The sequence below is a fragment of the Peromyscus maniculatus genome, chromosome 6 (assembly GCF_049852395.1).
Source record: "Peromyscus maniculatus bairdii isolate BWxNUB_F1_BW_parent chromosome 6, HU_Pman_BW_mat_3.1, whole genome shotgun sequence".
NCBI classification, from domain to species: Eukaryota; Metazoa; Chordata; class Mammalia; order Rodentia; family Cricetidae; genus Peromyscus; species Peromyscus maniculatus.
In genome coordinates, this window is record NC_134857.1 from 117,944,422 (window position 1) to 117,957,662 (window position 13,241).

Sequence of the window (13,241 nt, forward strand, 5' to 3'; positions counted from 1 at the left end):
CATTTACATACACCATGGGTGTTTATCTACTTTTGTAGAGCATGGTGCTGTCCATTTCAACCAAACCAGAAGTGATTTAGAAGACAGTAAGAATAGCAAATCCCCAGCCTTAAGTCTATAATTTAAAACACATGGGAGACAAGCATTATACATGCTGGTGAAAGAGTTCTAAACTGCTTATCCACAAAAGTACAAAACAAAGATAAGGAATGTAATCATTTATTTTCATTAATAACTAGATTTGGAGTCACCTAGAAGACACACTTACGGGAGTGTCTGGAGTGCTTCCATAGAGTTTTAACTGAGGAGAGAAGACCCATGCTGAATGTAAATGGCAACATCATATGGGCTAAGGTACTGGACTAAACACAAAGAGGAAAAGGAAGAAGCAAGCCAAGCACCAGCATAATCTCATCTGCTTCCTGAGGACACAAGCTTGATGCTCTACCAGGACGCCATTCTGCTATGAGATGGTCTTTCTGTATGCTGTGAATATATGCTGCTACCATTGGTTAATAAAGAAGCTGCTTTTACCTATGGCAAGACAGGAGGCAGCCAGGTGGGAAATCCAAGAGAGATACAGGGAAAAGAAAGGTGGAGTCAGAGGAGATGCTGCAAGCTGCTGCCTGAGAAGCAAGATGTAATGGAACTCAAGTAAAGCCATGAGACACGGGGCGATACACAGATAATAGAAATGAGTTAAGTTAAAATGAGTGAGCTAGTTAGTAATAAGCCTGGGCCATAGACCAAACAGTTTATAATAAATATAAGCCTCTGTGTGTTTATTTGGGACTGAATGGCTACAGGACACAGGAAAACACCATTCTTCCAAGATACACCATGTCCCTTTAACCTATAAGCCCAAATAAATCTTCTCCTAGGTTGCTTTTGTTGAGTGTTGTCAGCAGCAAAAAAAAGCACTAGTACCAAGGGCAGACATGTTTTCTTTTCTGGATTATAACTACAGAAGTACAAGACAGGATAAAAAAGAACAACCATCTTACAAGTTAACCTGTGGATGTTGCAGCAAAGTAGAAGAGCACTTGCCTACTATATACAAGGCCACCAGTTCAATCCCAGTACTGACCAAAATTAACTAGTGGTTGTACAATGATGAAAGTGGATGCTTTGTACACTAAATCAATCATTTTTAATTGGAGATATATAACTAGAGTCAACATTGTTTTGTTTTAAATCAAACCAAGGAAAGCATTCCTACCAGCATGTCTGATCTCACAAACCTATCCCAAGATTTTGTTCTGAAGCTTTATTTTCTACTTGTATAGATTGAACACCATCCCCAGTTTATCAACTCTGTAAGAATACAAACTGTTCCTCTAAATATGCCATACTCTTGGCTTTAAAAGCTCTCACAATATAGCTACACCTCAAACAACATGCAATTATGGAACAATATTATACCTGAAAAGGTGTGTGCTCCAATGGTCATGAATTCAGTTTAGATTATGAATTAGCCTCATTCCCATCAATTCCCTCTGAAATCCCAACAAATGCAACTACAGTAAGTGGGATAATCATTCAAACTTTTAATCTCCCCTTTACATATTATATTAACATTCATATTACAAGGCATTCCATTCACAAATATTACAGTTTAATAAAAACTTTAAACACACACACACACACACACACACACACACCCAGAAGTCTATACCAGATTCAATCACTTTACTAAATCATTAAAGTCATGAAAGCATTATCATTCTCTTAAAGCAATAAGGTCTGAGGCACTCTGGAAAAGATGATGTCTTAAAAGTATGTGTCACTGGTATCAAATCATATACAACAAAGTCATGAGATACCCAGTAATCAAGGATACTCACTCTCATGACAACTTTGTGATCTGGTGTGTCTCCACTGCATACACCTGTATCTGGACAACCGAAGAGCACAGATTCTGGGGACCAGGGTCAGTTCTGATGAGGCTCTCAACTACACAGGGGAGGTACAATTGCAATACAGGAGAGCAGCATCCCCACTGAGCACTTAGCTCTCACTGCTGTTTACTAAACTAAAGTAAACTCTCACAGCCACCGTGACTCTGCACAGGCCTGGAGACATTTGGAATTCTTTCTCCCATCATCTGCCACAGGACAACTGCCACTCTTCCAAGTTCTTCAGAGGTATACCTTACAACAGAAGGGTTCTGAAGAAAAGGGGTTTCTGACCTCACACTTGCAGAGGACTGTGAAATGACTGCAGCTGCCAGCCACCACCTGCAGCACAGCTATTTCTACCGTACCAGACCTCACGAAGTCTGAGCACCTTTCATTCACTGACCGTGCACACTGCAGGAGTCTTCCCTGCACACAGACAAGGGTAAATAATTAGCATGAGGGTGAGAGGAGGCCAATTCCCAACAGGAATCAATCACTAACAAATTATGGATCCATTTATGATAGCAGATATCCTGTCAAAGCAGAATCAACCCAACCAAAGGTCATAGAGTGTTCGTAATTACGTATATGGAATTTAAAATGTATGCATATATATTTCCATATATATCAATATATAATAAAAAATCTGGAACAACGTGTTGCTAGAGTTTCAAGATTTCTCATCTTCACCATTCTGGACAAAAGCTGGCCCTGGGCGGCTGGTCTGTGGCAGTGACAAAGCAATGAGAAGCAGACTTAGGGTCAAATGCTCAAGGAACAAAGAAGAAAACACAATACAGAGAACGGAGGGGGTGAGGCCAGGGACTGAAGGAAGTAAGCAATGTTTCCTTTATTCTTCTCAGCTTTTTCAGACCCCAAAGAAAGCTTTTGAGGACACACACCAAATGCCGTAGTCCTTTCTTATCCACAGTCAAAACAAAATGAGTGATTTTTTTAAAAGCTCCTCATTTCTGTACTTTCAGTAAAATGCACAGTACAAGATGGTGTTCAGACTTTTAGGCATCTTGAGAGAAATTAAAACTGGGACATGAAATGAGGTCGAGAGCTATCAAGTCTTCGGGTGAGAATTTCACAGCCAGCGTCCGTGACCAGCAGAGTGTGCTCAAACTGAGCGGATCGCTTTCCGTCCCTCGTCACTGCAGTCCAACCATCTGGCCAGGTTTCATCCTGCCATCCACCTTAAACAAGCAAAAACAGTTACTTAAATTTGTCATTCACATTTCTAAACCGTCTCTAGGTAAGTATGTATTAAGAAAGGAAACAGCCCAGCGGTGGCACACGCCTTTAATGCCAGCACTCAGGAGGCAGAGGCAGGTGAGTCTCCGTGAGTTCAAGGACAGCCTAGTCTACAGAGTGAGTTCCAGAACAGCCAGGTATATTACACAGAAAAAACCTGTCTCAAAAAAAAATTTTTTTTTTTTTTTTAAAAAGAGTAAATAGGCACTCTCAAGACCCTCTTAATGCTTTAGAAGCTTTTTAGGTAAAGCCTTTCCACTTCCATTCCCATCTGCAGCACTCATGAACCATGTCTAGTTTTCCTCCTATGTGTAGCAATTTGACAATTTCTCTATTCCTCATTATCAAATCAAGGTGGCATTTCCAAAATAAAGGCATCAGACTTCAATTCAGCAAACACATGGAAACTAGTCCCCACCCCCAAAGAACTGAGCAGAAACTTGAGCTGTCAACTTTCCAGATTAATGGACTGAACTCCCCCAGTGCACAAGTGAACACGACGAGTTCCTGCACTGTTACGGCATGTCACTCCTGATGCAACTGTAAATAGCTGGTGACAAGATTATAATATGAAATCCTTATAACCAGAGAAAGAGGGGTAAAAGAAATAGGAGTCTGTGGGGATTTTTGTTTTTGTTTTTTAAGACACGGTTTCTCTGTGTAGCCCTGGTTGCCCTGGATCTCGCTCTGTAGACTAGGTTGGCCTGGAACTCAGAGAACAGCCTGCCTCTGCCTCCAGAGTGCTGGGATTAAAGGCCTGTGCCACCATCATCCAGCCTGAGAAAGTAGGTTTTTTGAGGGCTAAGGAAAATAGAGGGCTGAGGAGATGGCCCAGTTGACAAATCACCTGCCTTAAAAGCATGAGGCCTGGGTGTGATACCCAGCACCTGTGCAGAACGCTAGGCTCTGGGGAGTTTGACACAGACGACAGCTCCCCTGGGGCTCCTGGCGGCCAGCCTAAGCTAATTGGCAAGCCCATGTCCCAGTGGGAGACTTACTTCAAAAACAAAGTGGATGGCTCCAGAGAAACAGAACGTGAGAGGTTGACCTCTGGTCACTGAAGTACACTGTATTCACACCTGGAAGATCTGGAAACTAGCCAACAGCACTGACCTGCTGCACTGCTTAACCCAGTGAGCTGGCAGAAGTACTTCCCAGTTATAATCTGGGAAATGCTCCCAACAAAGAACCCATCGTGCAGCAGAGGTCACAGGAAATGGCCACCAGAGACCAGCGTCTGTGAGGTGCTTCCTTGTGATGCTGCATGAAACCACAAGGTGTGAATGTTGACTGAAGGACTAGATGGCTCATCAGTTTGGCAAATTTACCCACATAAGCAGCTACGTGCCCTGGGCAAGTTACTCTTCAAGGATCTGTTTACTCTTCTGATGCCTTCTTCATTAGCTGGAATTAACTTGTATAACAACTCATCCTTTGACTAAGATCGTGATGAATAGGGACCACAGGCAGGTACTTTATATTTACTGACAGCAGAAGAATTATCATGTAGACAGTATCTTCTTAGAAATCCTTAGATGGTCAATTTTCTACACACTACCAATCAAGATGTAACAGAGAACAAAGCAAAAGAAAGCAAGCAGAACCAGCTACTGATTGATGGGTAACAAAAATAAATAAAAATTCAACAAATGTTACAAGGTCTGGTGCATCAGCAGATAAGGGTGCTTGCCACCAGCCGGACAACCTAAATTTGGTTCCCAGACCACACATGGTAGAGAACCAATCCCCACTCATTGTCTGCCCTCTACATACTATGTGTGCACCTGCAAAAACTAAAGACATAAAAATTTAAAAGAAAAAAGTTACAAATAGAGTATAGGAACACTCACACTCACCTTCACAAATCATTGGCTCAATTGTAAACACGTGGCCCGACTTCATCACTCCAACTGCCTTATTTTCTGAAATTAAAAGAAAGTCTCAAAAGACACCAAAACTCAACAGCATTGAACTGAACAGCTTGCAGGAACATGGGACTGACATTTCCTGCAGTTCTCTTCATTACTCTCCCAATTCCTCACAGTCTGTCATTCAGCACAGAGGCCATCACCAGTAACCACCTGTCTGCAGGAAGATTTTATTCCAGACTTATGCTATCTAAGATAAAATACAGAAGTGTCCACAGGCTAGGCTTCAGATTCAATCACCATTGAGGAAAAGCAGTCTTGATGTTAATACAGACTAGAAAAGGCAATTACTGCTGGATGTGATGGAGCATACTGTAATTCCCAGAACTCCGCAAGTGTGTGAGGGATGTGTTTGTTGGTTGTCAAACAGAATGCCATTACCCATCACCCATCCACTTTCGGAAGTTTGAGTGACATTTGTGTCACATATCAGAAGCCTCTCACTTCTTTGAGGAAGGGGAGTATGTTTATATATAATGGAACACACACTATAGAAACAAATACACAACTTTCAGAAAGGTTTGTAAGGAATCTTTTACCTCACTCTCAAATGGAAATAAAACTGCATAGTAGACAATTTGTTTAAGTGATGAGGAGACATTTCTTTCTATCTGAAAACAAATTGCATTTCACACTCTATAAATATTTGGCCTGTGGTCAAGTTCACAAATAATATTTTTCAGGACCACCATGAGACATGATTAAGGATACCCAGCTGCTTCGTCTCCAAGGAACAGTCTTTTCAGAAGATCCTGACTAATATGGAGCATAGGTTTAAATTTTAAAATTTAAAGCATACAAGGTGATAAATTTATCAGCTAAATGAACATGGCATTTGCTCAGGCTGGCCACCAGAGGGCAAATACGTCAGCTGCTCCAAGGTTCTCTTTCCTGTCAAAGGCATCCAAGTAGCTGAAGTTTTCCTGGTCCTGCCTGGCCCACGGTCAAGACAAATCTCTCTCACCCTTAGTCCCTCCGTCAAGTGAACACACAGAGATTTATATTACTGCCAGCCGCCGCCATGAGAAGTAGATGTTAAGATACCGGTAAGCCACAAGCTATGTGGCAACTTATAGATGAATAGAAATAGGTTAATTTAAGATATAAGAACTAGAGAGCAAGAAGCCTGCCATGGCCATACAGTTTGTAAGCAATATAAGCTTCTGAGTGATTATTTTATAAGTGGACTGCGGGACTGCGGGGGCTTGGCGGGACCTGCAGAGAAACCCTCCAGCTACACACACATCCATCTCAGCGGGATGGCTGTTGTATCTACTCCAGCTGGGTGGACAAGGTGTGATGGAGCCTCATCTACACACTTCCATTCCAGCCCCCTCCTGGGATACAGCCAGCCATACTGCTCCCCTCTACCTTAGGCTTCCCAAAGTATACTCACTGCAAATCCTGTTTTTAAACTCATGTGAACCCTTGGAAGAATAAATCAACTAAGAACTATAAGAATTAAGTTTTTCATTTCTAATTTCATGAACTTTCTCTCGAAATGGCCTGATTTACAGGGAGTAAGAGAAAATGCTAAGAATTCTTGTGTGGTGTCACAGAGAATAAAAGGGATGCAGGGATCTAGAGCTGTGCTGTCTGATGCTGCCACGGCAATAGATGGGTTTTTAATGTAAAACAAAAACAAAACGACTGAAAAATTAAAAACTAAAACAGTAGGTATTATGTATCTCAATAACTCTTATACTAATTAAATGTTGGGAGATAGAAAGTATAATGGATTCAAAGGGTAAAGAATTAAATCCCACTGATTACTTTTTAATACAACTACTAGAAGTGTTAAAACACTCTGCAGCTCAGATCACTTGCTATTAGATGGAGCTAACAGAAAATCTACCTCCAGTCCTGTTTCTGCCTCTCATCCATTGTTCACTTAAAGAACTGTAACTTCTACTATTCATGTCACAGAAGGTTTTCGTTTCTCTAACAACTCACTCAACAAACACAGGTTGCTGGGTGGTGGTGGTGCACACCTTTAACCCCAGCACTTGGGAGGCAGAACCAGGCAGATCTCTGGAAGTTCGAGGCCAGCCTGGTCTACAGAGTAAGATCCAGGACAGGCAACAAAACTACACAGAGAAACCCTGTCACGAAAAACAAACAACAAAAAAACAACAACAACAAAAATCAACAAACACAGGTTATCTGAGGAGTCAGTTAGTTGCCCTACTCCCAGGTAAATTTTAAAAATTTGAGCCGGGTGTAGAGTCACCTATCTTTAATCCCAGCACTTGGAGGCAGTGGCAGGCAGATCTCTGAAGGCAGCCTGGTCTACATAGTGAGTTCTAGAACAGCCAGTGATACACAGTTGAGACCCTGTCTCCAAAAAATAAAATAAAACAAAGTAAGAATCTGTGCCTACTCTGTGTGCTTGGTGTGCTGGGTGATTGCAGAGGCCAGAAGAGGGCATCAAATTCCCTGAACCTGGAATTATGGAGTTAATCAACTGTCATGTAGGTGCTAGGAATCCAATCTGGGTCCTCTGAAAAAGTAGCCAGTGCTCTTAATCATTGAAACATGTCTCTAGCCATGTTTTTATTTATTTGTTTGTTTTTATTTATTTATTTTTATTTATTGTTTGTTTGTTTATTGTTTATTTATTGGAGACAAGGTTTCTCTGTGTAGCTTTGCACCTTTTCTGGATCTCGCTTTATAGACTAGGCTGGCCTCGAACTCACAGAGATCTGCCTGGCTCTGCCTCCCCAGTGGTGGGATTAAAGGCATGCGCCACCACCACCTGGCCATGTTTTCTTTTTTATATTTAAGTAAATGCTTTAATATGAAACTTAGGGTCTCTGGTATATCACCACTAATGACTCACACACCTCTCCTCCCACAAATACCACTGTCTTCAGTCTCCCCAGTCTAGACTTGTACTGGCTTATTGCCTCTGCACCTGGAAAGAATTCACTCCCTCTCTGCAGTCTCTTATACACCTGGCCCTGGTGATGACAACAGCATGTGAGTTTTGTGAATGGATGGACACTCAGGTTACGTCAGGGTTTAACATACACCAATAGAGTTGCTATATGTTTTCTAATGCTAGTGTCTTGTCTTCTTTCTTTCTCTTCCTTTCTCCTAACATCACAGCTCACAGAATGACGTGGTCTGCTAGTGAGTGCTCACCGATACCCTGCATGCTGTACCACAGCACCACTCCAGCTTCCCCTGCCAGGGGCTTCACGCTCATTTACTTCCTCTTCACAGGCACAGACCTAGGACATAGCAGCCCACAACATCACTGCCCATGAGACCAGTTATCTTGATCAGCTTTCGGCACAATATAACCGAGACACTACTGTCCATTCCGTCTCCCCAAACTACCAGATCTATGGCACTCATTTACGCACGTGCCTGTGTCCATTCGTTTCCTTTCTGACTCTGTCATCGGTGGCTTGCATCACACTTGTGACCCCATTCGGCCCCACTACCCTCTCCCACCTCCTCCACTCCACCCTCTTCCTTCTCCCCAACCAGCCCCACCCCCACCCCGCTACCCTTGTTTCTCTTTTCCTTTCCTCCTCAGAGCCATGTGAGCAGTCACAGTGGCTGTGTGTTCACCATTTCAACTGCTATGTCCTATCTAGATAACAGTGCTCGCCCAAAACTATTTCTAAAGATTCTAACACGAACACTCAGAATCTGCCATCTTCTCTTCCTCAGACAGGTGTTCCCAGCCTTCAAAAGAAACCTCTAGACAAGCTTAGCCTGGGTCTCAACTTGGAACATCTATTCAGGTCTCCTCCACCTGCAATGCTTTCCCATCTCATCCACTAGACAGAAATCTCTGGCATGCTTTAGTTACTCTCCAGGACCCAGTGACCAAGTGCTTCAGTCCTTACTGTAAGAGTACTAAATACAGGTAAAAAGACTGAATCCAGAGTCAGCAGAACCCAAAGGTCAGCTCTGGCATTGTTCACTAAACTGTGTAATTCTGAGCAAACCAACGGTGAGCACATAATCTGCTTTTAAAAGTAGGGCTAGAAAAGGCTGAGGATATATAGCTCAGTGGTAGCACTTGCCTAGCAGGCACAAGGTCCTGGGTTCGATCCAATACTGGAATAATAATAAACAAAGATGAGAAATGATTTAGAGATGTGACAATCAAATGAGATACTGCATATAACCATCACTATCATTCTAAAACACCAGGTCACTTTTTATGTATGAATGTCAGGCAGAACTCTAAGTGTTTCCAGGTATCAACTCAATCCTAACAACTCCAGAATATCATCAATCCCTACTACTGTAGGGTGAGAAAAATCAACACAAAGACTTTACTGAGTGTTTACATGAAAGTTCAGAAAGAGAGGAAGAAATGTGTCTAAGTGCATACAGTCATGTGCATTAGATTCCTTCTGTTGCTCACTTTCACTTCTAACACTAAATAACAGATGCACTCCTGCTAATAGTTAATCTTCTAGAGAAAAGATCTCTGAAACACAATGCCTTAGTCCACAAACCTCCTGCAGACTACCATGTGAGACAGACTTTAACTTGACTTATGTTTGAACAAGTAAAACTGGGAGGGAAAGGCTACTCATAGCTAATACATCACTTCAGTGAATACAAATCAGGAGGCCCTGACTTACACTTGAGTATTTGTTCATAAGTAGAAATAACCAGGTATTTGGACAGTACTCACTGGCATAATGTGGTACATTAGGGGCTGTATGGAAAAGTTTGTGGATTCCATGCCCACAATAGCTCCGAACAACTGAAAATCCATTTGCTTGGGCGTGTCTCTGAATGATGTTTCCCAGCTCTCTGTATCGCACACCAGGCTTCACTGAAAGAGAGGAAAACCCATGAGGAAGAGCAGCACTTAGGTGAGCAGTTGGTTTCCGTGTAGCAAGCACTTTGTACACACATGCCTTGATGCCTGAGCACGTGGGAGGAAATGAAGGCACAGGAAAATGCAGAGAGCCAGAAAAAGACAGAGCTGACTCCAAAACAGGAGCAACTTCCTTAACGCAAAAACAGGGAGAAGACCATGCAGAATACCCAGGGGTCAAAAAAAGCACCTTCTATTTCCTCTAAGAACAATCACTAAACAAGAGAATGGAAAACACATTTTTTCATCCTCTTTCCCTAAGGGTATCAGGGTTCTCTAGAGAAACAGAACTTATAGAATGAAAAAAATGCATTTTTTGAAATATGAAAAATTAATATGTATTATATTAAATAATATACATTGAAATTATATATATATATATGGGAGGGACTTATTAGAACAGTTAACAAGTTATGTCCAGCTAGTCCAACAATAACTATCTACCAACAAAAGGTCCAAGAACCCACTAGCTGTTCAGTCCATGAGGTTGGATGTCTGAGCTGGTCTTCAGTATATACCAGAATCCCAAAGTAGGAGGCTCTAACGCCGGCGAAGGAGTGGACTTGCCAGGGAGAGCGAGAACAAGTAAGTAACTCTCTTCCATGTTTACACTGGCTACCAGCAGAGGTGTGGCCCGGATTAAAGATGGATCTTCCCACCTCAAAGATCTGGATTAGATGTGGGTCTTCCCACTTCAAACGATTGATTTAAGAAAAAAATCCCTCACTGGTGTGCTCAGCCATTTGGGTTTTAGCTAACTCCAGATGTAGTCAGGTTGACAGCCACCACACTAAGGGACGAATGTTTTGTTCCACTCCATTCCAGAGCAGAAGACAGGAGAGAATGAAGTAGTGAGATGACTCAGCCAGTGAAAGTGTTTGCCACCAATCCTGAGACTGGGTTCGATCCCCAGGAACCACATGGTAGGAGAGTACTGAGCCTAGCATATACACATGCACACAATAAATACCAAACAACTGCAAAGCGTTTCAAGAGAGAGAGTGAGGTACAACAGGAGAAAAAGAAATGTCCAGATAGCAACTTTCCCAGGTTTCAGTCCAATCATTTACCCGATTCTTCATTCCCATACTGGTTCTCAGACTGCACAGCTGCCTTTGCAAAAAGCCCAGGGTCTGGAAAGGTGTTCCGCAAGCTATTCTTACTAGTCTGCTTTGTATCTGAGTTTCAGCACTGGCCCCATGAAATCAAGGACTTATTGTCACTGCTATTAGAGTTGTGTGGCACTCAGACCCCAGAACTCCGGACTCTCGGAGAACCCAGCATGTGTCTGTGGGTCCTCTGATGCCCCCAGTCTCTTCTTCAGCTCACTAAGTACCTCATCCAAAGGTTTCAGTGAAACTTCCCCTAAAGGATAACTAGCCAGCCAGAGGACATTTTCATCAACATCTGAGTTTTGAGAAACCACCACAGTAACTTTACCAGTCATCTTTTTTCAGTCCCATCAAGAACTTATCAGTCTTGGGGACATAGCAGGCATACCACAAAATTTCAAGCCACAGTGCACAATACATCATGGAAGAAGTCCTCATTCAACAATAATGGCAGAGGAATCAAGATGGATTCTTCCCCAAATATCCAACTGGGGACAACCTTGATCCCAAGGGTCTTATCTGGAGTCATTTTTGGTCACACAGGGAAAAGGGTTGGTATATTATCCAGTAGATAGGCACCAGAAATACAATTAAACATCTTAAAGTATTACTAGACTCAAAGTGCCATTAATAGATACACCCAAGATTTCTACTCTAGAAATTTTAATAATATTTCAAGCTTTCTATGCTCTACACTGGGGAGGGCAGTTGGTTTTTAACTGTTGCAAACATTGCTGGATTTTTCTTTAAAATATGGCAACATTTCCTCCATTTGTGTGCTAAGATCTTGCTTATCTTCTCTACAGCATTCCAGCTTGTGCCGCCAGGGCAAGCAGTAACATCACGTTTTCACAGGTGGTGTAACCACCTCCAGAGTCAACACCTCTGTTCTTCCTGACTACCGCTATGCTGGTCAGTCTCCGGTCACTTGCCAAGGTCTAGCCATGTATCACTGTACAGCACTCCATGTGCCTGGTCATATCAGTCATGTCACAGAGGCAAGCGAAAGAAACACTACACAAATTATTTGGGTAAAAACGTTAAAAATAATTGAAAATTGGAGCTCTCACAAACGAGAACACCAAAGTTCGGATCTTACTGCAATACCACCTCAATTTTGAAGTATTTTTATTTCACAGTAACTAAACGTAGGGTGAGGGGAACTTCCCACACTAATAACTTATCATTTCCATTTTAACCCATGCAGCCTTTATGTAAATCAGTAAAAGCTTTTCTTGTATCTCAAACAGTACACTGAAACAGTAAAAATAGGTCAATGTTATTAGACTTAACCATGCATTCTTTAAGAATTCCACTCTGGCCTGGCAGTGGTAGCACACATCTCTAATACTAGCGCTCACAAGGCAGAGACAGGTGGATCTCTATGAGTTTGAAGCCAGCCTAGTCTACAAAGCAAGTTCCAGGACAGCCAGGGCTACACAGAAAAACCCTGTCTCAAAAAGCCAAACCAAAATAAAAAGAAAATTCTCTCTGTTTAGTACTCCGCTGATGACAAGTCAGGGTTTTGGTGGGAATCGTGTAGTAAGAAGGATAACACAATGGATGTAAAAATGCAAATGCTGTGGAACTTTCTGGAAAATTGCTCCCAACCTATGCTTTTATTAGTAGTCTCAAACACAAGCCCTTCCTGCCCTGCCATTCCCATAAACAAGATAAAAAGGCATGAACAAGTCATTTGTATGAACAAAGACAGCCTGAAAAAAATCCTAGAGAAATGCACTTATATGCAATAATGTAATAGAGGAAACCACCAATGTCCATAACAGCTATGAAACTCTAATACTAAGAAACTAAAACAATGAGATAAGAAAAATAATACCAATAACGAACCAAGGGCTGGTGACCCGACTCAGGGGTTAAGGGCTTGCCTAGCATGCACAGACCGGCATCAACTCCCCACTGCAGAAGAGCACTTGCTGACGAGCCCCATGACCTGAGTTCCACTCTCAGAATCCAACAGTAGCAAACCAACACCCGGAAGTTGTCCTCTGACCCCCACAAGCACGCAATGGTTTATGTGCCTATGTGCACACATACATAAACGTGATTTTCAAAATCACTCTAAAGGAGGTACATCTATATATATGCAGGCACAAAACTAATCTGGAAGAATCTTCTAAGATATTAGTTGAAGTCGGGCGGTGGTGGCGCACACATGCCTTTAACCCTAGCC

General features: G+C 42.2%; 1 protein-coding gene across 1 annotated transcript in view; it reads right to left on the reverse strand.

The window, feature by feature from the left end:
- Positions 1 to 1,532: 1,532 nt before the first annotated feature.
- The window catches only part of Metap1 (methionyl aminopeptidase 1), a 55,830-nt gene continuing 44,121 nt past the window's right edge, over positions 1,533 to 13,241 (reverse strand). The window contains exons 9-11 of the mRNA XM_076575053.1: positions 9,747 to 9,890; positions 5,012 to 5,077; positions 1,533 to 3,097 (exon numbers count right to left, since the gene is read on the reverse strand). Coding sequence (XP_076431168.1) covers positions 2,934 to 3,097; positions 5,012 to 5,077; positions 9,747 to 9,890 — 374 coding nt within the window. The 3' untranslated portion in view covers positions 1,533 to 2,933. The remainder of the gene's footprint in view (positions 3,098 to 5,011; positions 5,078 to 9,746; positions 9,891 to 13,241) is intronic.